Source organism: Haliaeetus leucocephalus, unplaced genomic scaffold, assembly GCF_000737465.1.
Source record: "Haliaeetus leucocephalus isolate CR32 unplaced genomic scaffold, Haliaeetus_leucocephalus-4.0 Scaffold152, whole genome shotgun sequence".
NCBI classification, from domain to species: Eukaryota; Metazoa; Chordata; class Aves; order Accipitriformes; family Accipitridae; genus Haliaeetus; species Haliaeetus leucocephalus.
In genome coordinates, this window is record NW_010972588.1 from 944,468 (window position 1) to 970,612 (window position 26,145).

Here is a 26,145-nt window from a genome sequence, read left to right on the forward strand (position 1 = left end):
ACCATAAGTTCTAAACCAATACTTGAGTGGGACTTTTTGCTTGCTCCCACCTCCCTTCCGTAGCAGTAATAACAGAACAACAAATATGGCTGTGTCAAATCTCAGATCCTTAGGATATGTAGTCCTCTAGCTTAAATTTTTCTTCCCCGCCCCCCCCCCGACTTGCTTTCTTCCTTAATTTGAAAACTCTGTCTTGACACAAGAGATTCCTTAATATTTTGTGGATACATACCTTCTTTCATGGTATGAAGTCTCTTGCTAATAACCGTTTCACTAAAATGAGACATCTTCTCTCATCATGGATCAGAACAAAAGAACTGCCTACGCATTGCATTCCTTGAAGTTCTTTGTAAATACTTGTCCAGTGGTTTTGACTTTGAAAAGTGGAAGTAATGGGCAAAATTGGGGAACAAGACAGATTTTAATCACGTCTTATATCGGTAAATACCAATGCATAGTTAATTCTTAAATTAGTATACTGTAGTGTTTAATAGTGAAGTGGAAAGCAGTAGTTTGAGTATTTCCTGAAAGCATCCTTCAGTTGAAAAGCATCAATAGTAGTTATTTTGTATGAATATCATTACCTTCAAAACCTGTATTAAGACCTACAATAACATCATTTGGGCACTGAAAGCAATATTTTAACCTCTGTCACAAATGATAATGGAAGCTAAATGAGAATGTGTTGAACAGTAATTGCAATAGTTGAGAAAACTTTCCAGTTGCATTTAATAAGACACTAGATTTCTTTCCCTGAACTATGTAAATAAAATTGCTTGCATTCAGTTTCTTTTACATTTAGCAGCAGTTAGTCAATTAAAATAAGCTTGCAAGTATACTCTTATTTGTATGTTGTTTACAAGTAACGTTACAAAGAACTGTAATCTGGTTGGTTGGTTGGTTTTTAATCACTGGGAGTTTTTTAGAGGGAGTCCTATGGATCTTTTTCCTCAGTGTGTGTTGAAGGCAATTTCTGTGTGTAGCTCTCAAAACTTTTTAAGTGAAACTTCTCAAACTTGTTCTTGTGTAGGATTCATTAAAGTGTTTGTTTACTAGTAAATACACAAAGGAGAATAAGTGTTAGAAGGACATATGGCCTACTAGAACTTCCCCCCCCTTTCCGTCCCCAGCATCTGATTGACATGAAGTTCTAAAGCAGGTTATTTTAAGAATAATTTTAATATCGTTTTTCCAGTGAAAAGGAAAAATGTCAGAAACCTCAGTGTAGTGTGTCAGTTTTCACTTAAGGATTTACCCTGCCGCAGTGTCGACATGTCACTGTATTTCCTTTGTTGGCAGATCAGTAGTGACAAAAGAAAACATGCTGTACACTAGACTGACATCTTGGCATAGGAAAAAAGGCAGCCAGATCTTCAGGAGTATAGGTAGTTTTATTTTGCTAAAGACAAGAAACCTTTAAACTTTCACTGATACATAATTTGTGAGTATAATAGGGTTATTTGGCTGCCTTTTTAAGAATGGACATATCTCTAGTTGGATCATGTCAGTATGGGAAAGCTTTGGACTTCAGTATTAAAAGCATTGACTTTTGCTGAGTTACCGTAAGAAGATTTAAAGGTGAAATTTGTCTCTAACGTGGGCATCTAAATTTAGGTGTGTGGGTATTGCTTTCTGACGTCCACATTTGTGTAGAGAAACTAGGCTCCATTGACTCTATTGGCAAAGGGTTTGATTCAGTTGCCTAATGGTAGGTATCTGGTGTGATCTGAGACAGGTAGGATATCTGAAGCAGCTGCCTGGGGCTGGCATAAATGACACACAACCTATAGGTAACTCATGTCTTTCTCAGCTGGGGGCTGAAGACCAGTTGGGATACCCTAGAGCATCTCACATGTACTAGATGCCTTTGTTTAGGCAACTAATTTGCCTCAGAACTCCATTGATACAATAGGAGCTAAGGTGCCTTGGTCACGTGCAGGTACCTAAATGAGACACCGTTCTTAATCTTGAGCTCAATCCTGGTCATGGTTTCTGGAATACAGAACCTTACTACAATGAAGGTTGCTTGTATGTAGTCTAAATTCTCTGCTTTTGATTACATATGGTAATGTGTTGGTTGAGTTGAAGTAAAAACAGATAAGATATTTTACTGAATGTGAGTTTTAAGTTACTTTTTGGGTACTGTTTGTAACCTTGGACTGCTAGATGAGTGGAGAAAGTGGTCATTTAGCATGTAGACCTTGTCAACCTGTGTTGGAGGTGTCAGGTTACAATTGTCACTTGCTTTTCATTCTTGGGCTGGAGGACACACCTACTGCTCAGATGCAGGGGACAACAGCAAGACTTCTTAGGGAATAAATTATTTCCTCTTGCAGGTTTATGGCTGTTTATGCTCTAACGGCAGTTTCTCTAATGACTTTTCAGTGAGCTGCCAGTGATCTAACGAAAATATTTTCTGAGTGGTCAGGACATAGGGTTCAAAGCAAATTGGTTGTGAAATGTTAAGACTGTGGGTACCTAGTGGCTTGACAGACAGGCAGTTGTGTATCCTCTTGTGAGGGTAGGGGCTAGAGGCTGTGAAGAGAAAATGGTCCTGCCTTGTCCTGTCATGGGCAGAAAATACCCTGTATGAGTGAAGTTGTGTATTAACACAAAGTTGTCCCTATATTTATTCTCCTAATTAATGACTTACAGCTTCTCTGAAACATACGACATTTATGAAAATGTGTGTTCATGTTCATACCTGTTTCTTCTGTAAAAGGAGAAAACAGCAGCATTAAGTAACAACTGTTTATTAACGCAAGACTAAAGCTTTTCACAAATATTTAGTCATAACAATCAAGATGCACTTTTCTGTGACAGTTTGGACTGAATATACACAATAAACCGTTTAGCACATTTGTCTTATTTCAGCTTTTAGAATGCATCATTTCACTGAACTGGTCACAAGAAGAGAAGGTAATAATGTGCAGTTTTCCATATTTTAAAATGGAAAAGATCACATCCATAATAACAAACAGTATCACATCATAACTTCATAATCCAGCACACCTGTACACTGCTATATGAATGTTACTGTAATGAAAAACAATGCGATGTTAACATTGCTTGGAACCACAGCTTCTAGTTGTTATTGAGGACCCACCATGATGCTGAAAGAGAGGAGAATTTATTTATTTGTTAACATAAACAGTATTTCTTTTTCTACCTCTTGTAAAAATGCTAAATAAAATAGCTATAACGTATATAAAGAAATGTTCATTTATATATGCAGCTAATAATACTTTATTTGAAAGCTGCATACTTTCAAGGACAAAAGCTCTCTGGGCAGGGGAAGAATACTTAAAATACTAGGAGAGCTGAATATAACTGGTGGGGGGATGGCTGTAGCAGAAGAATTTATATCTCCTTTTGATAACATCCAAAGAAACATTAAAATGTCATAGGTGCAGTTGCATAGAATTAAGCACCCAGATCCCAGAGAGCAAACCACATAAATCCTCACTCCTGTTCTGCTGTGTGTGTCAGTATTTAAGGTGAGCTCTGTGTCCCCTGGGTGATTTTGCTGCCTTTAACGACTTTCTTTCCTCATGATATTATTCAGACATAGTGTTCTTTTTACACAACTCTAGGAATTAAATAAAAGCTGTTTGCCCCAAAAGTAAGAGAATTGATAGACTTGTAAAATGTCATTCCCATAAAAGAAGATCTGTAATCACCAGATTATAGGCAGAGCTGGAGTGAAACACATTTGCACTTTTTGCCCACAGTCCCTACCCTTTGGCCTTTTGAAATTGAACCTTATGCAGAGAGGAGCCACAAGATTTATGGAGAGAGACAGGAAGGACGGAAGGGAATTGTGACTGTATCTGAGATGCCAAGTCCCTTAGTGGAGGGGTGTTCTAGGCTCAGTAGGTTTTGTACTACACAGTTTGGGGATTAAAGTCATTAACTTGTTTCTGTGAATGTGTCCATAAATACTTAAATTTATGCCATTTTTATGGAAAATGTTATTCTTGAAGAAGAATGTTGAGAAGATACTTAAGAATCTTACCTGAATTTGGGTTATGAAAGCCTAGTGGTCTCTGACACATCAGTGGATTAATGAATTTTGGCCAGAAAAATGCCAATTTAACAGTTTATTTCATGGATTATAGTGCCATAAGTGTTCAGTGGGTTTCCCCCAGCTTTTTTCTTCACCAAAAGGCTCTCTAGTGTCCTCAGGTCCAGATCTTATATAAAAATTAGGCATTCACTGAAGGTGAACTGCGTGATTCATGCCACCGTGGTAGATTGGCCTGAAGCAACTTGGTTGCTTACCAGGTGTGCAAGTGTTTATAATAGGTTGTAGATCCTGTTAACTGATGGTAAATTAATTTGCTTTAGGATAATACTGGATCTAACAGTCTTGAAAACCCTTGTCTTCCTTAATCACTTCTTGGCCACGTAAGTGTATCCTTATTCATTTTAATTAATAGGTGGAGTAAAGACTCCTGGGTTGTAATCTTTGATTGAATCAGATTCAGATTACAATTTTCAGTTGTTTCAGTTCTTAGTTACCCAGATGTGTAAAAAAGCATGGATGTGTCTGAGCTAGGGTAAATTTGTTTTTAAAATAGAGCCTATCTATGTGCTAGTTGCAGACAGGTTTGGGTTTTGCTGATTTTACAGTGGTATCCCTTTCCTGTGTCTAAAATTCTTCGTAAAGCCATCATTTTTTACTTCAAGAACATTTTCTGTCTTTCAAATACAAATATGATTTGTATAGATCAAACATGGGAAGTACTTTTCATGAAACAAAACTTTGAATTTCTGCACCGATTTCTAAATTGTAGATCATCTATAAAATTGTAAAAATAATTGTGAATGCATTGCTTCCCATTGGCCCCCCCAGCAAGGAGTGCACAGTGAGAAATGCTGTTTCTATGGCAACTGTCTGCTGGTATAGAGTGCTGCAGACTGAAATCCTTCTTAGCAGGCAGAGTCGATGCTTTAAGAAGCATTTTGAATCCAATTTCAGACACTTCTATATTTAGGCATTTAAAAATTATGTTTACATTTTAGTTTATGTTAATTGCACTTTAGCTGTGAGTAAACCACCCCTGGAATGCTCCTGGGTCATACGCAGGCTAGCTCTTGGACACAAAGAAGTTTGGGAAAAGGCTGCATTGTTTCCTACAGGCAAGTTTGTCTTAAATGCAGCAATTTCTCAGTAAGGTACAAGATTTGAAGGGATTCTTGGTTCGTTAAGTACAATCTCCTGATACTGCAGGAATCCCTGGCCTGTAATTGTGTGTCCAGATCAGGCTTATGAGGTCTGAAAATGTCTTGGCTGGTTTCTTTTAAGGAGACACCCCAGGTACAGAACTATGTAATTTTTTTTTTCAACTAGGTGGGGGTTTACTATTTTAAATTTAGTTTGTACTCAAACATAGGAGAAATTAGGGTTTCATTGTAATAGATTTGTGTTCCCCAAGATAAAAAATTTGCTGTCCTCCTTCTGTAAATATGGGACTGATGCTTGCTTTGCTTCATCCTGCACTGTCTCTATTAACTATTGTTTCTGGGAGAAAGAAGATGTTGCATGCTCATTGTTTTGTATTAGAAATAATAATTTGCAATCTTTAACACCTTGCTTTTTCAAAGTAGTTTGGTTTTTTTTTTAACATAGCAGAAAGTATGTATAATAAATTGATTAGTAAATATCAATTATCAGTAATTAAGGCTCCTTTCAGTCAATGTAAGTATGATTAAGTTGAAGTCTTCATCAGAAAGCAGTTTTTTGCCTGAAAACCTTAAATGGGGTCTATTTTACTACTCACAAATAGTATTGTTTATTCTAGATATTTTCTTAAATAGTATATGCTAGTGTAACTTTGCACTATATAAAATAAAGCATTGTGGGTCTTATTCTTGCTGATGCATTTTACATTCTATGCTTAAAAACATTTGGAGTCCCTTTCTCCTCCACACTTTACCAAAGAAGATCTGACCAGGTGTGGTATTATGCAGTGGTCCTGCATATGGAACACACTAATATAGCAGAATTCTTCACAGGGAACAAACAAAATAATGTGAAAAATTGATGTTTACCAGGGACTAGCATTGTTGTGATGAGCTCTGGAATTTCCAAGAAGTCCACATTACTTCTCTGGAATGTCTTGCTGTAATTCATTTGAAGGTGGCTAAATAATTGTAGAAAATAAGAACATATCAAATTTTTTAAAGGGGCTAATTTTTTTTTTTTTATGAGCATTAAAATTTCTACAATTAATGCTGTAACAAAGATTTTGTGCTTCAAAACTTAGGCAATGATGACAGTGGGAGAGGAGACCAGATAAGCTGTGAAGTGCTTACATGTTATATTAAACACAGGTTTTCTTCTGTACAGTTAACTGTTACTCTGATGTTCATCTCTTGGTTGTGACCCAGTATAGCGTTGACGTGCATTACTAGTGTTCTTGAGTCTTTGTGAAAGTAAACTTTGAACTGGGGTTTTGTTCAAAAGAAAAGCAGCTAAGCTTCAAGAGACTGCTCCATCTTCCTTCAGAATGGTTTCTGTCTACAGATTTAGGATCATGGGGTTTGGTTGGTTGGTTAGTTGTTTTTTTAATAGTAAATGTAGTTAAGGAAAATCTTTTTGTCTCTACTCAATTTCTTAGCCATCTGCCTGCCGCAGACTAGAATTTGGCTGGTGGGACTTTTAATTACTATAACTTCTATTTGGGGCCCAAAAGAGACACTAGGAATCTGTGGGATTGGTTTTTGTGATGTGGATTTGGGATGCTTTGGGAGAGCTCACCATGACTGCTTGCATGCTTAAGTGTGTTGCTGGATGGCACACCTCCTGTCTCACTCATTGGCTCCTTTTGTTTCTTCCATTATCATTGAACTGTGGTAATATTGCTGTTTCCCTGTTGTTTTGTCTCTGATGAACTAACATCCATCTGATGCCATACCTTTGTCTATTCGCTTTCAGACTTTTTATGTTCTATTCAAATTAGCTTTGTCTTTCTGATATTTTTATTTATATGTTTCAGTATATTTTAGTCTTTAGCAATTGAACTATTGTTCTGAAGTATTAGTTGTGATGTATTTAGCAAGAGCTCGATTAGCAGTATTTAATTTGTATTCAGTCTTTCTACACAATTGCTTTCTAACCTTCAAAACTGTCTGTATTAAAAAAAAACCAAACCAAAACCCCCAAACTTACCTATTCCAGGCATTGCTGTTCTCCCAGAACTCATAAACAATGAAGCGGCAGTCACTTGCAAGCTTCTGTACAGAAACACTAAGAATTGTGGATAGAAATAATCTAATAAAACACGACAAAGTTATTGGAAATACACATCTTATTCCAAACTGCTTATGAGTAGGACCAAATGCAGTGATTTTTGAGGGAAAAAAAAACCCCAAACATCCCACCAAAACAAAAAAACAACCCAAATAATAAATTTAACAAATAAGTGACCACATACTGCAAATTATGTGAGCTTTTTTAAAAAAAAAACTCTTGGAGTATTTTCATGGCTTTTCACATATTAATATTTAATATTACTACACTTATGATGTACTCTTATTTATGAAACTCATTTTTCATATTGCTCCAATAGTATAAAGAAATTTCTGAAGAAATGCTAATCATTAATACAGAAAATTAATCAGGCAACTGTGGTTCAGAGAAAAGCAGCAAATACAGTATACTGCACATAGAGAACAGTTAAGTTTACAGAATAACTCATGCTGTTTCCTTGAAAAATTACACTGTGAGAAGTCACTCTTTTGTATGAGAGATGCATCAAAGTGGCATAGAGTTTAGGTTTGCTTTGAAAGCAAATATATAAGGGAGTATACAGCCAGGTAGGCTGATCTCTGCTGCAGATACACTTTTTAAATAATACTTTTGGGTACTATTTGGTTGTTCTTAACTATTCAGCTAACAATTTATCATGGGTGAAAAATGACCCACAGAATATCTGCTGATCCTCTACACAGAATCATCCTGCTTACTATCCTGAGTATAAAAGATTTACAGCATATAGGGTACTTATGCCTTTGGGTACTCAAATTGGTGTTTAGATGTATAGCACAAAAAGTATATATACGTATTTCTCCAAGTGCCCAAGTATGAGATTACTGATCTTACTACTGATGTGCTTGAAAACTGGTCTCAGATTATATTTCATGCTGTAATAAGCAATAAGTTATATGATTTAATGGTTTCCTCCTGTTATATGTGAAAGTACATTGTAAAATAGCAAAAACATCAAGAACTGTTGGAAAAAAACAAGTCAATGTTATAAACGGCTACAGTAAAAACCGACCGCTAGGTGGCATTACAGACTTACCAAACGCCTATAAACTTGGGAAAGAAAGGAGCTTTTTCCCATCAACTTTTTGTTAAGTTGCATTCTGAACTCACGTAAGCTCTCTCCCCTGACAAGTTTGCATTCACTACAGTGTTTTACTGGATGTTCGTTTTGGAAGGGGGCTAGGGGGCTTCTCTTCTTTGTTTTTTCCAGCTCTTGGCCCACAGGAGAATTTTATTTTCCTCATCAGTCTGCCTTTACAAGTGAACCACTGCAAAAAGGACACTCTGTTCTTCTTCCAGCTTAACTTGCTTTTTCTGGTCTGTGTGAACACTGCTGATACAATCCTAAGTGTGACGATGTCATAGCAACAAGGTGCATAAATTAGGGATGTGATAGGCAGCCTCTGAAGCCTTTGAATATATAGGAAGATCCTGTATTGTGTCCACACTATAAAAATATTTATTTCATAATGGTCTGTAGTGTATATGGTAGTAGCTTTCTCCAGGATGTTAAAGTAAGAAATTCAGTACAGTGGTGAGTCACTAAAATTTATTCTTAACCCAGTTCTAATGTTTTATTTAAATCTAAAAGGAGCAAAGCAGAAATACACTATTTCATTGAAAATTTTGCTTTTTAATTTTTCCCATTCTTTATTATGAATGAAAATTTTAAAATGACAGCCTAAAGGGAAGGTTCTGAAACCTTCCAAGCAGAGGACTGGCAAACAAGTTGATAAGTTGTTCACTTGCCAGGTAAGCACAAATGAAGGATGGCAAATGAGTTTTCCAAGAAAGAGTGTCAGCCTAGGAGCTTTCAGAAGCCATGAATTGATGACCTGCAAAGCTGAGAAGCCTTAAAAGGTTGTTTAGCATCTTTGGGATAGCCTGTATTATCATTTTGTGATACTACTTAAAGTCTGCACATATACTCAATGTTTCTTTCTAGTTTTAGTTGTCTTTGAAAAGCTCTTAGACACATGCATCACCAACCAGGAAAGAAGATGTCACAGGTTCTCCCTTAATAAATAATCCAACTCCACTTAAAAGTACGTCAAGAAATTAGACTACATTCTGTCCTTCAGCCCAAGGACAATAACATTACTTACTGCAAGCAGCCACCCTGAGTAGAAGCAGATTCCACGTACTGCTTCAGAGCAAGCCGGAATTCCTCAATTTCTTCTTCTATCACAGACATTTGACGTTGAACAATCATTATGTGCTGATACAAAAACATGACAATATTACTGCCATATCATCCTCTGAAGTCCTTGTACTTTAAACTCAGAAAAGTCTATCATAAAACAATAAAAACCACAATCATCAAAGAAAACCCACAAAAGTTCCTTTGAAGTTTGCAGTCCCTGTTTTAGTGCTCTGGAGTTGAGAAGTAGAAATGCTCGAGTGTGGGCTTTTATGTCTAGGCAGGCTGAGGCACAGAATGGAAACACCCAAAACAAGCATCCACCTTAGAGAAGGTGAGAGTTGTCTGAATCGTGGATGAGAGAGTCTCTTCAGAAGAGTGCAAAGTAAATGTTGACCTTTGAAATGTTCAGTAATAAAGTCAGCATGTTTCCTTGGATGAATCTGTATGCCAGCAGGTATGAGGTTTGACATAAGAGCATATTGCCACAACCTGCATTGGATGCATTGTGACTTTCACTGAGGTGCTCTCATACTCTTTTACATTATAGAGCTCTGACTCACACCTGAATGAGATGGCTAAGGTAGCCCATGTTAAATCATGAATCGAGAAGGTTTTTTTCTTCCACCTTTCTGCAAAAAATGAATAGTCTTTATAAGCAGGACTATGGAAACAGTCAGTAGTACAGAAGACCTATTTATCCTGAATTATTATGATTATCGTTTAGCTATTTTGTTTACATATTGATTCATCTATTGAAGCTTGTCAACTTTACTAATGCAATATTTAAAGAAACATCATGTGCTCCTTGATTAATACAACTTAATCTTTTTACAGGTTTTTGACTCATCTCTGCCCTGATTATTGATACTGCTATCTCATGGATTATCCCTCCACCATAAGCAGCCTGTCTAGCAATATTGTGTAATCTCATTTAAAAAAAGAAAAAAATCTAAAGCAACTCCTGTAATGAAATAAGGAATTTGATGGATCATCTGTTTTGGTTATTTTTTCATGTGTATTTGATTTTCATTTTATTAGGTTCAAAGCCCTGAATTTAGGAATGCTAGTGTATTTGAAAAATTGAGCTCAATCTTGGGACATAAACTTCCTTAACAGTAAGTTTATTTCTGGTCATGATTTTGGTTTTGTAAGTTGTAATATTGATTATTGCTTAGCACTGGATGCTGTCCCATCTTTCCTGATAGGGTTTCCTATAGCAGTTTTGGGAGGGAGGGAGAAAGGCTGTACAACTGTGATTGAAAGCATGCATGCAGCATTAGCTGATTGGGAGCAGAGAAGCTAGCACCCCATAAACACTGCTGCCAAATTTGGTAAATCTTATTAATGACACCTTTTCCTCCTTATGAGAGTTGAGGTTTTGGCTCACTGTATCCTTTGAAAACAATGCAAAAATTAATATAAAAGTTTTGCCCACATATTCTAAGTTTTGTTTTGTTGCCTCTTGCACAATGTATTCTGCTAACTAAAATGGATTCTTATCACTGGAAAAAGTGAGGCTGGTGATTTTTTAAAATTATTTTTTAACAAAAGAGATCAGGTGAGATTGTTGTCTCAATACCTGGCATTCAAAATCAAATCATTATCTTGTCAAAATCATTATCTTGAAAAGCACTTACAGATCTTGCATTTTCTTCCAAAACTTCCTCTTCAAATGGCTCAAGCTTTAGGTCCTTTGAGGCAGTTGAAAAGAAAATAGAAATATAAGAGGCAATACTACAGCTGTATTCTGCTCTTACCTTTGTAACAAACTATTCCAATAGCTAGATTCTGTTTTATTTCCAGAAGTTATAATCAAATCCCTTCTTTATTAGCTGTAAGTCAAACACAAGTAATGTCTGCAAAATCTTGCACACTTCAGTGGTTAAATCCATCCCAGGCTGTTCTGTAAAGTTTTATTTATAATGTAATGCTGAGCAGGTGATTTTTCATTTGTAACAAATCCACTTGTTCACAAATGTATGTTGGACTTAACTGAGAAAAGACAGATATCTTCTCAAATTGTCACGTGGACTATGGAGATGAGCAAGAATAGTAATTTGAAATGAACTATCAGCTACTATTATGCAATCAAGACTGTACACAGAAGAAACTTCTCTACGGGGCATTTACGGTTGCAAGGGAGTGTTTTCTAGCGTTGAAAAAGATGTGCATGATGCTCCAAGTGAGGTTTCTGAACTGCTGCACTTCCTTCTGAGGACAGGCTGGGCAGCAGCAAACAGATGCATCTGTGAAGCAGCAGTATGCTTGCTTGGCACACAAACTGGTTGCGCACTTCATGAATCAGTGATTCATGCAAACACCATCTAGTAATGCACACAAAATTATAATTTACATGCTAGGCACATGTAGTACCTTCTAACCCATTGCCATATGGATATTCTGAAAAATATCCATATGCTTGAAAAAAAGCAGATCAATCTGCAATAAGCAGCTGGAGCAAAATGTGCTCTTTGTTAGTAGTGCTTCGCTTCTTATTGCACACAGTTCTTGTGTAACAAAGATAAAAATTTTCTTCTGCTTCCAGCTGGGTGAGGACTGATTAACTTCAGGTAGCAGGTGTTTTGCCAGTACAAATACTGTACTCGCTGAAAAGCCAACAAGAGGTGTGCAGGTAGAATTCGAATGAACAGGGGACTTCCACCAGCAGCCGGTGGCAGAGCAAGGCAGGAGTAATGGAGCAGTCGCACAGTAACTGCTGTGTCGCTGTACCTCTCCTGCAGAATGTGCATAGAAAGGCATGGAATGTGTGTGTGGGGGGGAAAACACCCAGCTTTAATAGCTCATTTGTCAGTGCAGACACTTCAGATAAAAGCCCTGAAGGAAAATGCATATTCCTGTGGTTCTTCTGTATTTTCAGTGCAAAATTTTTCCAGGGAAATGTTTGGAAAAAGAGAGGAAAGGAATGACTCGAGTTGTACTGCAGACTTTCTCTTAAGGTATCAAGAAAAAAAAATATCTGTTTTCCCAGCATGTATAACTTCAGAACTTGAGAAGGAAAAGGACTTAGAAAACTGATTGATGGTTAAATTTACCTTTGACAGAAGACAGCAGAAGAGTTAGACAGACAATACGAAATCAACCAGTCACCAGGTGGTTCTCCAGTAGGAACCACTGGTGGATAACTTGCTGACCCCCGAAGAAGTGAAAAATAATCTACAGCAGTTCTTCAGTAACGTTATGTCATTAGGCAGGGCATGACTTACACAGATGGGGTAAGCCTACACAGACAGCTTGCTGTGACCTCGGAGCATGCGAGCACTGGCGCACAGTCTTCATCTGTGCAGAAAGAGCACTCGGGCATCGGCTGACTCGACACTGAGCATGAGTGAAGTAGCCCGATGTGGAGATGAGAGCTCCTGCCAGACACTTACCACGCAGCCTGGAAATGAAAACTGACCCCAGACTGCAGCTCAGAGCTGGGGTTTTACAATGCCTCCTCAGTCCTACCTCACCTCAGCTGAGAAGTGGTAGCTTCTGAAATTGCCTCTTAGTGTGATTGTGTGATCCTTCTAATCTGCTTCAGGGCAAAGACAAAAAGAAGAGCCTTAGTACCTGCTGACAGACAGCTGAAATGTAACACTTGGTTAGATGTGATGGGTTAACCTGGAACATACCTGAGCGAAAAATGATTCTGAGAGATGGCATGTGTAACGGCCTTATCCCAGGTGGGAAGTGATGACCAGCCATTTGGTGTTTTTAATTCATTTCAGTCTGAAGTCAGTGGTCATTTAAGCAGTCAGCTTTGCTTTTTCTTGACTTTGCCTTTTCTTGACTTTGCTTTGGAATAGAGTAGATGGGCTCACAGTGTCCCACTGCTAAGAAGCACCAACATCCTTTTTGCATTACATGCCTGTCCCAGTCATGACCCAGGCACTGTTTTGCTAGATGCTGTTTAAACATGGATCACAGGGAGTTCCTCCTACTGTAATGAAGTGTAAATTCTAATAAAATGAGGACAAGGGAATTTCTTTAATGCAAAAGAATTCTCGTAGTCTTTTTAATATGCCTTAGGATATCTTATAGGACCAGAGGTTTTATGATTTCTAAGTTGCATGCCTAATAAATTGGGTTCACAGAGGCCAGAAAGAAGTGCCAAGAGAAGAACAATCAAAGGAGGTGGTCCTGGAGAAGCTGCAGAAATGTGAACTCACGTCTCACAGTTAGACCTGGCCGTGAGATACAAAGTCAAGCAGATGCAAAGTTAGGCAAAGGTGGATGTAGTCTGTCTATTGGCAAAAGTAGGTTTGTCTAATTGCTATGTTTTATTAATCAGTAATCAAGTTTTATATTGATAAGGGGATAATTATGGAAGTTCTATGCCCTGCCACTGTTTTCCTTTGGCACTGAGCTGCTTTTCAAAGAGAGGTTTTCTGTCATTTACCTGTAGCAGATTTGATCATTTTGTAACATCTTTGTTCTAAGTTTATTTACTACAAAATGGTTGGCTGTTTTCTGTAACATTTGCATTGCATTATTGCTCTATGGCAGATTTCTTTTTTCAGTAACATTCTTTTAAATGTTAAGTTTCCTTAAACTCCTTTTGGCATCAGTCCGTGTTGGGAGGTTACTGTGGCAGGGCGGTCAGCTGCTGCTGCTTCCAAAGCAGAGCTGGGAGTAAAGCTGGACCAAAGGTGAGAGTTACATTTCATGCAGACTTTGACATTTCAAAATACAATTTTTATCTATTCAGAAAAAAGTTGCTACTAAAATGTCATTAATGTGGCAACTGCTGTGTAATTGCTTTTCTCATGCAGAAATGACATCTGGGAGGAAGCTGTTGTGTGCAGGAATATGAGTATGCCCTGGCCAGAGGCTTAATGAACTGAGCAGACCATGAGGAGCTGCTGAGCATAGCAAGGAGCAGAGTGAGAAGCTGACAGAAGTCACAGACAGCGCCACGAGGAATGGCTGAATTTCACAGCTTGTTAAGAAGAAGCGATGCGAGAGACTGTTAGACCTCAGGGATAACCAAAGGGAGTACTGGGCTTCTTTTGGGGAGCAGAGTCTTGCAAGGCCAGCAGTGCTGGGGGTGACTGTATTGGTAATGCAGTTCATCAGTAATAGGCTGAGATAACAGAAATACCACATTTTGGTCCCAAGCTGGGACCAAAGGGGAAATAAGTAGGGGCAGTTTGTTCATTTGGGAGGGAGCAATGGCAGAGAAAGGTCAGTATGCTTGTCTTGCTGAGCCCTGTGCCAGATCACCACCGTTTATTATGTCTTCTTGTTAAATCCCTTACTTAACTATTTTCTGGGTGTATAATTTGCTACTAAACTCAAGTTGGACTAGCAGGTAAGTAGGAGGAGATGCTTGTCTGCCAGACCCAAGGTCTGAGCCAAAGCCTGGCTAAGGGGCATGGGTCCAGCCACAGATACTAGATGGAGTTAAAGCCCATGCTAATGTTCACAGGGGAACGTCCATCCTGATCAGCTGGAAAGAAGGAGCAGGATCAGGCTGTTGCATGTTCATGTTTCTGTGAGCGCTGCCTGTCTGTGGGCACTGGTGAAGGCATCCGTGCTGCTGTGCATGAATCCATGTCTCTTGGAGTACACGCACAGCCTCGCCACTGGTGAGCACTGACCTGCAGCGAGGAGCAGCATCAGCATCATTGCTGGGACTGGAGCAACTCCTGGGTCTGAGAGCACTTCAGCCTAAAACCTTGTCTCTAGTGCACCAGGAGGGAGAAGTTCCCTGGGTCTCAAAATCCACCAAATTCAGCCATGCCCTTAGAACCTATCAGAAATTGTCCATCTGTCCTTCAGTAGGGACACTTTATATAGAGAACAACACAGGAATTTATAACCTTACTTTTTCTTCTGCTCTTCTCCAGAAAGAAAGAAGTCACCACACGCAGACATAAACCAATTTTTAAAACCTAGGGTAGCAATAAATCTGAATGAAAACAAAAGAAATTGACATTTTCTGTGCAGACTGATGTTACTCAGGTTTTTACAAGCCCTGGGAAGCCTTGGTATCGTTGGATTGGACAGGTCATTTTTCAGACTCCCGGAGGGCTCTGCTTTGGCGTGGGAACTTCAGGCAGTCTCAGGGCCCTGGGGGTTGGTGCAGCCCTGGAGCTGGGGCGGCTCCTGTGACTCCCTGGCGGGATGGTGGAATTTGCATTGGCTTTTGGTTGAACTGTACTTACTAGGAAAGTGTTTTAATCTATAAATTTGTATTCTCTGATGGGAAAGGAGGAAACAGAACTTTCTGTCAAGCTTTAGTGGGAAAGTTTGGAGAGGAAGAGAAAAAAATCTGATCCTAAAAGGAGATGCTTATCCCGTGTTCCCCAAAACAAGCATAACTAAATAGAATAACATTCTCCAGTCATAGAGTAATGTGACTTTTCAGAGCTTTATGAAAAGTTGGATCAGTGGTGATGGGAAGGGGAAAGGGGAGTGTGGGAAAACCGTGTCATGCTCTCATGAAATAAGAAAGAAGGTGGAAGGAAAATGTAGGCATCTAATGAGTGTTAGCTCTCTTAGGTGATGTTGGAAGTTTCACTTATTATTTATTGGAAGGACTGCAACTGGGACATTGAAAGCATTTGTGGTTTAAGGATTGATTTACTGAAAGAGAGAGAACAAACAAGTGAAAAGAAAGGCACACCTTCTTTTCCAGCCTGTCAATCAGCTTTTGGAGTCTGTTTATCTGGGTCATCCACTGGCTGTCTTCCTCAGTCCAACCTTTGGAAAATATAAATAAGTAACATTTATAAAATGTTACTAAACGCTGGAACATAGTGTATTCATTTATTTTATAAAAAAAGTTTATCTTAGCTTGCAACTTATTTTGCTTCTCGAAGATTGTGCTGCAACTAGTTCAACGTTCATTTAGGTGTAACTAAACTAAAGCATGATTTTGACTATATGAATTATTTTATTTCTTTTTAAGATACAATACAAATCCAATACAGAATGAAAACTACATTCTAGATTAATGCCAGTGCTTTTGAAATCATGCTGATTCCTGAAGAAAGGAATGCTCTCCTCTGAAAATGGAACCAGCTCATAACCTGAACACCTGCTCAAAATGCAAAATCATCTTGGGTGGGGGGTGTGTGTGTGTGTGTGTGTGTTAAAGCTTTCTCTGTGTTAATATTTTACTTAGTTTGCCATTTCTTCTTTATGTGAAAGTTTCTGTAAGAGTAAGAGTCAGATTTTTGGCTGCATAGCCAGCCTGTCTTTGGGATTCCTTTCAAATACATCCCATTGGAGGGACCATGTGCTGTGTCTTGTCTGCAGTTTCTCTTCCCCCTGAGAGCAATGACGAAGGTGAAAGAAAGACAGCCAAGACTGTCTTAAATATTCTGGCATGGCCAGTACAGCTCAGGTGATAGGATCTTACTTCCTCCTGCAGAGAGACAGCAGACCTGCTGTAGGGCCCTGACTGCAAGGACATTGCTGTGGTCAGCCTGTTGATGTTCTTAGGGTCCTGACACAGTGCTTCCAGCAGTATTCCAGGATTATTTGAGGTTAAGGGTGTATATGTTCCTTCCCAATTAAAAAAATACATTCTTATGAACAGCAGAAAAGAATTAACTGGGTGTACATGTACAGCTAAATGATCTACATTTCTGGCGTGGCATGTTGAGGAATCCTGATATTGAGGGATTCCTGAAGGAGCCTCCTAACATAATTGTAGAATGTCTCATATGCATTGAGAATAAGGAGCTTTCTCTCCATTCAGAAAAGGTTCATTTAGCTGTACCAGCTTTTTTTGTACTCGCACTTGGGGGTTTTCAGCTTTGTTGCAGTCATCTGCAGTATGCTGTCCTGGGGGGTTTCATGTGTTCATCCACTAATTACGGATATAATCTTGCAGTGGACTCTATAGCTGATTTAATAACATTAACTGGACGTCCCTTGCAGCTAATGATCCTTCTTTACCTTTCCAGCTAAACAGCATTCCTAGGTGCTTGATGAATTGCAGCAATATGATTATTACAAGTGAGCCTTCCTACACTAGATTTTTCTAGAATGAGATTTTGGTTTTCAGATGTGTAATTTGTGCCTGTGGTGACTGCAAATTTTGACCAACTCAAGACTGATTATGTTTCATTGTAATAACTTTCCTATGTTTATTTTTCTCCCAAGTCATGGAATTCAGCAGGAGAGGAAAGACTAAAGACACTGGGACACTGGATATTAACTGTGTCTTGTCTTTCTGTATGGATAGGACATACCCCTTTCAAAAGACTTCCTAGTTCTCCATTCTGCAGTCATACTTGTGACTGTATAATGACCAGATGTCATATAGCAAAGGTGAAGCTAGAAAATGTTGTTCTGCAAAGGCACAAGCATCTCAGAGCCTCTCTAAAGTCTCTGGAAAATTTTGCTTTGCTAAAGTCTCAAGAAAATTGTCTATGAGATGAAAAGGATAATACTCAAGGAAACAGATATATGCATTATGAGAGCAGTTCCTGGTATCACCCACAGTGTGAATGTGTACATAAGTGATTGCTCTAAGGAGAGAGGAAGGTTGTTTATCAAAAACTGAAGATCTTTCAACACATGCTTTTGATGTGTGCATTCATTAACCTGCTCACTTTCCAGCTGAGAGTTCTAATGGCACTTGGACTATGTTTTGACTAAAGAAAGAAATAGAATCATAGAATGGTTTGGGTTGGAAGGGACCTTAAAGATCATCTAGTTCCAACCTAGGTGATCCTACTGCTGGGGACATACCACAGGTGTGATATGTAGAGGAGGTAAAGTGTGGCTTTACCAGAACAAGTACAAAGGGTAAAGAAATGCTGGCATGAGTGTTGAGTGCATAGACACATCTACAGTGTTACTGTGCTTGTGGGCAGCAGGCAGTAAGAAGGAAGACCAAGTGCCAAGACAAACACAGATCTTGGAAAGTAAACAGCTGTTAGACAGCTATTAGAACAGCAGAAAGACGTTAGCTCTTTAAAATTACATTAATACAGTAAGTGGATTTGGTGCAGCTTGGATATGTTTGGGTTCCTTCTGAACTCTGTGAATTAGGAGTGCAGCAACAAGGCTATGTGACCTTCCTTGTTATGAACACCAGCAACTCACAGCAAGGGACCAAACATCATCCTGCATCATTGTGCTGAATGAACAGCATCATTCGTTGAGTGGCAGAAGGGCCTTCAAAAGAGGGTTAAAAAGGAAGAGGTAATCACGTGGCTGCAAGCAGTGAGATCTGCATGACTGGTCAAGAAGTGCGCTTGACCCGTTACATACTGTGGTGTTTCAGTCATCTACATGCCTTGATACTGAGAGACGTCACTAAGCCTGGAGATGCCTTCACTGCAGCCTCGTGCTTAATGTCACTGCTTCCAAAGAATCCCATTTACCAAAGTACCCTGTCCTGTTTTCCAAAGCAGAAATGCTGTTTCAGATTTTTTCATATCATCTTAAATGAAATCTTTTTTCCCCTTCAGGTTTTGTATTTTCCATTTCCATTTCCGTTTCTTATTTGTTCCCTTCAGCTGTGATGTAAGTCATGATAGAGAGCTTGGTTGTGTATAAGTTATAGCCTTCACCTTTTCATTCTTATCTGCAGGCTACAAATATTACCTAAGAAATGTTGAATCAACCCACAGCCCCAAAACAATATCACAGTTTGGCCCATAGTTATGTATTTATTTTTTATCAGCTCAGATCTATGGGTACATATTTATTTTCCTTACAGTTTGAGCTAATACATTCTATAGTAAATTGAAGATTGGTTTCTGTAAGTAAAGTATCTAAGTTAGTTACCATGTCTAAATTAAATTTTTGAGGAATATACATGTATATTTTTCTGTGTATGTGTGTGTGTGTGTGTATGCATGTGTTTTAAATATCTTTAAAATGTGAAACACCATACCTGTGGTAAAATGAGGGCTATTTAACGACAGGCTGTTGTTCCTCTGAAGCCTTCGAGCTGAGCGCTTTCCTGGCCATTGAATTGAGAGCACTTCTGGTTTTGTTGGGCCTTGTCTGCACAGAAACACAGGAGACTTCATAAGGTAAAACTTGTGGGAGAGCTCTCCTCTCTCTGTTCTCACAACATGTGCTTTCATGTTCCCTTTTGAATTAAAAAAGGAGAAATACCTATTGAGACCTCTGAATTATTTTCCAGATTTTCACTATTACTAATTAGTTGTGTTTAGGTTGCTAATCATTAGAGAAGTAAAAAAAAAAAAGGAGGGTTAAGCTGGCATAAACCTGTCTTTTAGGTAGAGAAACCTCAGGGTCAGTGTCTGTCTGTGATGTGGTTCTGACCTAAGGAACGATTCACACTGTTTCTTCATTCACGGGACTTTCATAGCATCTCTGCAGAGGAACTGGGGCCACAAGAACAGCTAAAAGTGAAATGTGAACTTTAAACATTGACCCCTTCAGCTTAAAGATTGAAAAGATAAACAGCAATGTGTATGTGTTAATAAGGAAGGAAAAACGATGAGAATTTGCTAATACTGGATGGAAGACAGACACATTTCTGGGACTAATATTGTAACATAGCAGTTACAGAAATTACTTATGTTTGTACTACAATGACAGAGTCATTGAAGCTTGAGAGTTTGTGTGGGGACTGAAGGCTGTCTCTATGTGGTTCTTCATCATCATCCAGCTGGAAAGCAATGAAGGACCAGGACTGTGGTTAGTTTTGAACAGTTAGTTGGATGAGAGGTTGCAACGAGTATTAGACGGTAGTCTAAACAGTTCAGTAAATAATTCCCAGGTCACTGCTTTGGAAAGCTCTCTGAAGACCTTTGGAAAGGTCTCCTGAAGCACAGAATGAAGGCTCACCAAAAGCTCACACACTAAGGAGATGTTTTAGGATGGTATTTTCTGCAGCATAAAATCCCCCCACAGTAAGCCAAATTATGGCAGTTCCTGAGTGTAAGCACTCTTAAATTAGTTTAGGAGTGTCTTAATGGGATTTTGATTCAGACAATTTACCCTTCAGTTAAGTTAAACATAATTGAAGATGATTTTACACAGGGACTGAGGCATCTCCAAAATAGCTGTAGTTGAAGTGCTGAGTTTGCCTGGCTTTTCCATTGCTACCTCAGCAAATGGGGGAGATGTTATTTGGCTTGACAATATCACACCTCTTTTTCATTTTCTTTGCTATAAAACAAATTCACCATCCAAGAGGATATTTCTGAACTACCGTACTGATAAAACTGGAGAAAGAAGTCTCCACAACGGCCTACCAGACAGTCAATGCAGATGAGAAAGCTGGCAGCAAAAGGGATGGTCATATTACCCAATTCAACACATCCAAGTGAGTAGTTTGAATTACTCAGATGGTCTTTCTAGACTGTATTTCTAGAGAGGGGGTCCTAAAAGGCAAGTCAGAGAAGAAGTCAATGATTACTCCAGAGGATGCCAGAGCACCTTAAGTTAGGTGCCAGCTCTGAACTGCCCATTTTAGACTTCTTTCTCTCCCATCAGTTGTGTGAGGAACCTGGAAAGACGTATGCATGAATGCAGGGGTATATATATTGTGCATGCTCGGCACACCCTCAGCCTTTCAAAACCTGCTTGATTCCTGCAGTCAAACTGCTGGCACAAAACCCCAGTGTATTATTCATGTACTTGAGAAATCTCAAAACCAACAGCAAAACAAACAAGAAAATGACATTTCCAAAAGAAAGAATGAAAAAGCAATGCATTTTAAAATGTATGAAGTGTTGAGATCTTGTCAATGAAACACAACGGCTTGTATTTTGCTTTCCCTATCATCTTTAACACTAGCATACTGAGGAAAACAGATCCATAAAACCAAGTACCTTTTAAAAAATGTTTTGATCCTTGATCCTACAAACCCTCATATATGAGGTCATGGTATTAAATTCAGCTAAACCCCTTGGATGGTTATAGGTTACCCAGGTGACTGAGAGTTTACAGAGTTAGATGTTGACCGGTACTATGGCCCTTTATTCTAGGAAGAAGCTGTAACAAGCAAGAGCCTTGCTATTTCTCCTTTTAACATTAGGATAGTTGTGCAACCAGGAATAAAAAAAAAAATAAATCATAAAGCTGGAAGAAACAAACAAGGAGGCAGTCAATGGTCTTGGCAATTTCAGACCTTGTCATACTGCAGTGGTCTGGTTTCTGCATTTGATATGAAATAGTCAATGGATTTAGAAAGAAGTTGAAGGAGAAGAGCCTAGAATGTAGCAAAATGGTCCTACGTACAACCCACCACAGGATCAGATCGGAACCTAATTGTATTCAATTACAGGAAAATTCCTATTAGTGAGTTCCTGTGTGGAATAAAAAGTTTATCTGTTTTTCTCCTGTTACTCCCTACATCAAGTTGCTGGGTGAAATGTAAATGTCTTGGAGGTTCATGGTGACCCCGCTCCTCACCCCCTTCAGTGCAGCTGGGCAGAAGGTTTGCTCACCTCTCCTGCCGGGTCTGCTCCTCCGTGGTTTCCATGGCACACTCCAGGCTGCTCTGGAGGGACTGAAGCTGGTTCAGTGTTTCCTTCAACAGAAAGCGAGTCACAAACTGCTCCAAATTAGAAGCTTCCTGATAGTCCTAAAAATGGCATTAAAAAAAAAAAGAGGAAAGGATTTGCCTACTATGTTAGAAATATGTGAGGAAAGATTCAGACTTAATTCAGAAAGGAAGCAGCTTGGGTGTTTTGGTGCTTATACATGCAAACCACATAAGCAACCTATAAGTTTCTGGACAAAAAGACCTCTGGATTTCCAGGTGTAGATACTGATCCCACCCAAGCTGAGAGAGGTCCAGGTACACAGTTGTACAACATAGCTTCTAGTTAAAAAAAACTTTTCCTTGCATTTCTTAACTCCAGTTGATGGCAGTACAAAATTACTTCTTAAGTATGGAAAAGCCAAGATATGATTGACAACTGTAGCAGTGAATTTAACGTTTTTATTCAGATACACTCTTGTGAAAAGATGTTTATCTTGCCCACTGGCCTGTCTCTAACAACGATTATGGGAACAGTCTTTGATCAGGGCACGTGCTTAGCGACACTGCCCTGGAAAACTCCACCTGCACTTTGGCTGAAGGACTGCCTGTGCCAGAGATAGTACCTTTTGAATTTAACAGTCTTTGACTCATTTTTGTTCCTTTAATTTGTTTCATTATTTTTGAAACCATATATCTATATATTTCATAATTACATGAAATGCAGCTAAGTGTTGATTTGGAGCTTGGCTATTTGAAAAGTTTGCACCTATATTTAGTGGCCTCTAATGTTTCTTTGTGTAACTACGTTTCCAATATATTTTATGTATTTAAAAATATTTATGCCTATTTTGCATAGGTAATTTCAGAAATAAATTCTTACGCCTGCTCTCTCCCTTGCACGATGAATCACACTTCCATGAATGGGGTCAACTTTAACGTTTCCAGCAAGCCCAGATCTGCAAAACTCAGTTCTGCAAACAGTGATACGCAGGTGAGTGCTGTGTGAGGAGGTGACCTATGCAATAATATAAACATCCCCTTTGTTGTTTTCTTCTTAATAAATGTAATCAAGAGGATAAAGCAGCCCCCTAGAGCCTCTGCTTAATGAGTAGAGCTCCCATCAGGTGCGGAGAAGGAAAATGGACTTCCATCTCCTAAACTCAGAGAAAATTTTTTGGCTCCTACTCTGATGAAAGTATACTGATACTCATTTTTTATATGCCCTAAGTCTGTTTATCTGTGAAAAAAATCCATTCAGCTGATCTTGAAAGCTTTTGGGCACAATTCCATCTAAAATGGTTTCATAAAATATGAGGAACATTGAATGAAAGATTTCTCTAGTCACCACGTCTGAAGATATGATGGTCTGTTATCTCCAAGCTTTAAAGAAAACTTCTCATTTAAATGGTGTTGCCTCCTACCCTAGCTGAGAACCCATTTGAATATTTTTGGCAATGCATAGGAGGTTTTTTAAAGCTGTTTCTTGTTCTTCCCAATGTGAATTACAGCTGAAATGCCTTTTTGACGTTTAGACTTCTCTTTTCATGTATGCGTTTGCAATCAGAACATAAATATGAGATGTTTTGAAATTTAGATGTAAAATAAAAGATTATAAGATAATAGCTTTAAAAGCTTTGCTCTTAAATGAGAGCAATCTATTCACAAAATGTTGTTAGTTCTTGTTGGAAGACTTCTGCTACAGAAATGTCGGATGTTAAACCACCTGTGAATCATCAGTTAGTTATGTAGCCAGGAGCTTCGTGGTCTTCTATATTTACCTCTTCCATCTTCAGAGTAGTGAGCCAATCTCCAAAAAATAATTTCTTATTTATAAATTTTTAAAATAGATACTAATGAGAGATTGTTTGTCTACCTTTTGAGTGAATACCTGAGACTCACACCAGTTCTGTAAATAACATTTATGGCAGCCTTTATGGTTACTACATCTTATTATACAATAGGAAAGCTGATTTCTTCCTTCTTCTAAATTGTCTCCATTGTAACTGATTTAAAACTTTGGTGGAGCTGACAGAGATCATTTAATTTCCAACAATTTTGATTCTCTGTGGCATGTTAGAACAACATGCGTGAATCTGCATAGCATGGACAGCTAAACAAAATCCTGCAGTAGAAATCCAAGTTATTTTTTGATTTTTCAGCTTTCACCAGTGCACTTGGAAATAAGTGAACAAAACATGACAGAAATGATGGTTTCTTGTAAGTTTTTAAATACCAAAGTAATCTCACAAGAGGAGGATAATCAAAGTGGACATCCAAAAAGTAAACACTACAGATAGCTCCATATAGCTTCCTGCTCATAGTCACGATAAATCTGATACTGGGATGCTGAATTACAACTTAAAACATGCATCAATACTGTTTCACTTTGCAACTGTTCAGGTGGGCCCTTGCTGACGGGCGAATGGTGTAAACATTGGCTGTGTAATACTTGCCACTGCCTGAGGCTGTCTGCTTTTTGCCTCCTTCAGAAATGCTTTCCTGCATCTGAAAGTTATTAAGGTGTTTTTTTTTTTTTTTATCAGAACTGCTCTAGGTTTGTGCATTGCACCAGGATTTAGTCTTTTTTCTTCCTGTTCTGTTGTCCCATAAGTTCTGTATTTAAAGGCTTCCCTATGGAAAAGGTCCTTGTGATCTTTAAATATGGCTTAGAGTTCCCTTATCAGGTACACAGAGCTTTTTTGTAAAGATGGGCTAGGCAGACAAGATGCTAACATCATCTGTGGGAGTCTGGAATTATCAAAGACTCTTTCCTTATTTATATTTTACCCAAGTATTAGTATTTACAACTCTCTTATGCAGAACTACTTAACTTGCTTAATGCACCCTGTTAGGCAAATGGCTGCTCAATATTTTTCTTTAAATAATGGCTCTGAGTCAAGCAATTCTGAGCTCACAGCAACGTTAGAAAATTTCACTCCCTCCCACTGAAAAGTAACTACTCCTACCCATCCTTCTAAAATTCTTTGTTACGAAAGAAGGTATTCAGCAAATATAAATTGCCAGCATTATTATAATTTTAGTTACGGAGGGAAAAAGATTGTCTGTTACAATTCAACTTAAACCTTAACTCCACTTCTTGGCAATGAGGAATTACCAGCCATGCTTTGTTACTGCTTCACCACTCTACTTCGTACAGAAAAGTGCCCTCATTTGCATTTTACTAAAGGCACACTGGTACAAGATTTCACTAGAAGAAAGAAAATGTTAATTCTGAATTACGAAAAATGTGTATCGATTTATTAAGTCCATATTATGGTAGAATCAGCTTAACTGGCATGCCCAACATTTGTATTGTCAGTATACTGCACCACCAATTAATGATGGGACCCACTGATGGCATCTGTACATAAACTAGAAAAATGGCCTGTTTCTTGAATTTCATTAGCTGTAAATTACCGTTCATTAGCATATACATTATACTGCACAGCAATTTGGGCAGTCCAGATGAAAGAAGTGTGTGTTAACATACCGTTCTTCTTGTTAGTTTTACTGGTTGTGAGTGAATGAGGGTAATCTTCCTCATCAAGAGACAACTGCAACCTTTGTAAGCAGCTAAGATTTGAGTTTCCATTAATGCAACTGAAAATACACATAATTAGTTATTTCCCTGTGGAAAAGGTCACTGTGGTCTTTAAAACTGGCTTGCGGCTATCTTAAAAGGTACAGAAAACTTTCTCCTTTTATGAAGGTAGAGGAGGCAGCACTTGGGTATCTCCTAAGGAAGTCCACATCTCAGGGCTAACACAGGTTCAGCGACTCTCTGGATCCTCTCGAGCCCTGGTGCCAGCCCCGATCCTCTCCCCTTGGGTGACCTGACACCACACCGATCCACTTACCAGAAGAGCAGCTCCTTGAGATGGGGAAGGAGGGAGATTCCTGTGTTCACTTGGGGCAAGCAAACTAAACTTGGCTGGGACAAAAAATAACTCTGAAATCTCTCAGAAAGGGTGGGAGCTTAGGCAAGAGCTCCACAAACTTAGTGGGAAGGGATGTCTGACTGTCACATCTAGTCCAACCCCCTGTTCAGAGCAGGGCCAACTTCAGAGCAAGTTCAGGCCACTCAGGGCCACGTCCACCTGAGTTTGGAATATTTCCAAGGATGGAGATTACACCATCTCTCTGGGCAACCTGGTCCAGTGCTGCACCACTCCCTCTGTGCAAAGTATGTCTAGTCAGCGTTTTCCCTTCCGCAAGCTGCAGCTGTTGCTTCTTGTGCCTTTGCTATTCACCCCTGAGAAAGACAATGTTGTTTTCTCTTCTCTACAACCCTCCTTT

General features: G+C 38.8%; 1 protein-coding gene across 1 annotated transcript in view; it reads right to left on the bottom strand.

Moving 5' to 3' along the window:
• Positions 1 to 2,775: 2,775 nt before the first annotated feature.
• The window catches only part of NECAB1 (N-terminal EF-hand calcium binding protein 1), a 66,004-nt gene continuing 42,634 nt past the window's right edge, over positions 2,776 to 26,145 (bottom strand). The window contains exons 5-12 of the mRNA XM_010562002.1: positions 21,812 to 21,948; positions 19,279 to 19,391; positions 16,048 to 16,124; positions 11,054 to 11,107; positions 9,379 to 9,491; positions 7,175 to 7,252; positions 6,055 to 6,146; positions 2,776 to 3,113 (exon numbers count right to left, since the gene is read on the bottom strand). Coding sequence (XP_010560304.1) covers positions 3,085 to 3,113; positions 6,055 to 6,146; positions 7,175 to 7,252; positions 9,379 to 9,491; positions 11,054 to 11,107; positions 16,048 to 16,124; positions 19,279 to 19,391; positions 21,812 to 21,948 — 693 coding nt within the window. The 3' untranslated portion in view covers positions 2,776 to 3,084. The remainder of the gene's footprint in view (positions 3,114 to 6,054; positions 6,147 to 7,174; positions 7,253 to 9,378; positions 9,492 to 11,053; positions 11,108 to 16,047; positions 16,125 to 19,278; positions 19,392 to 21,811; positions 21,949 to 26,145) is intronic.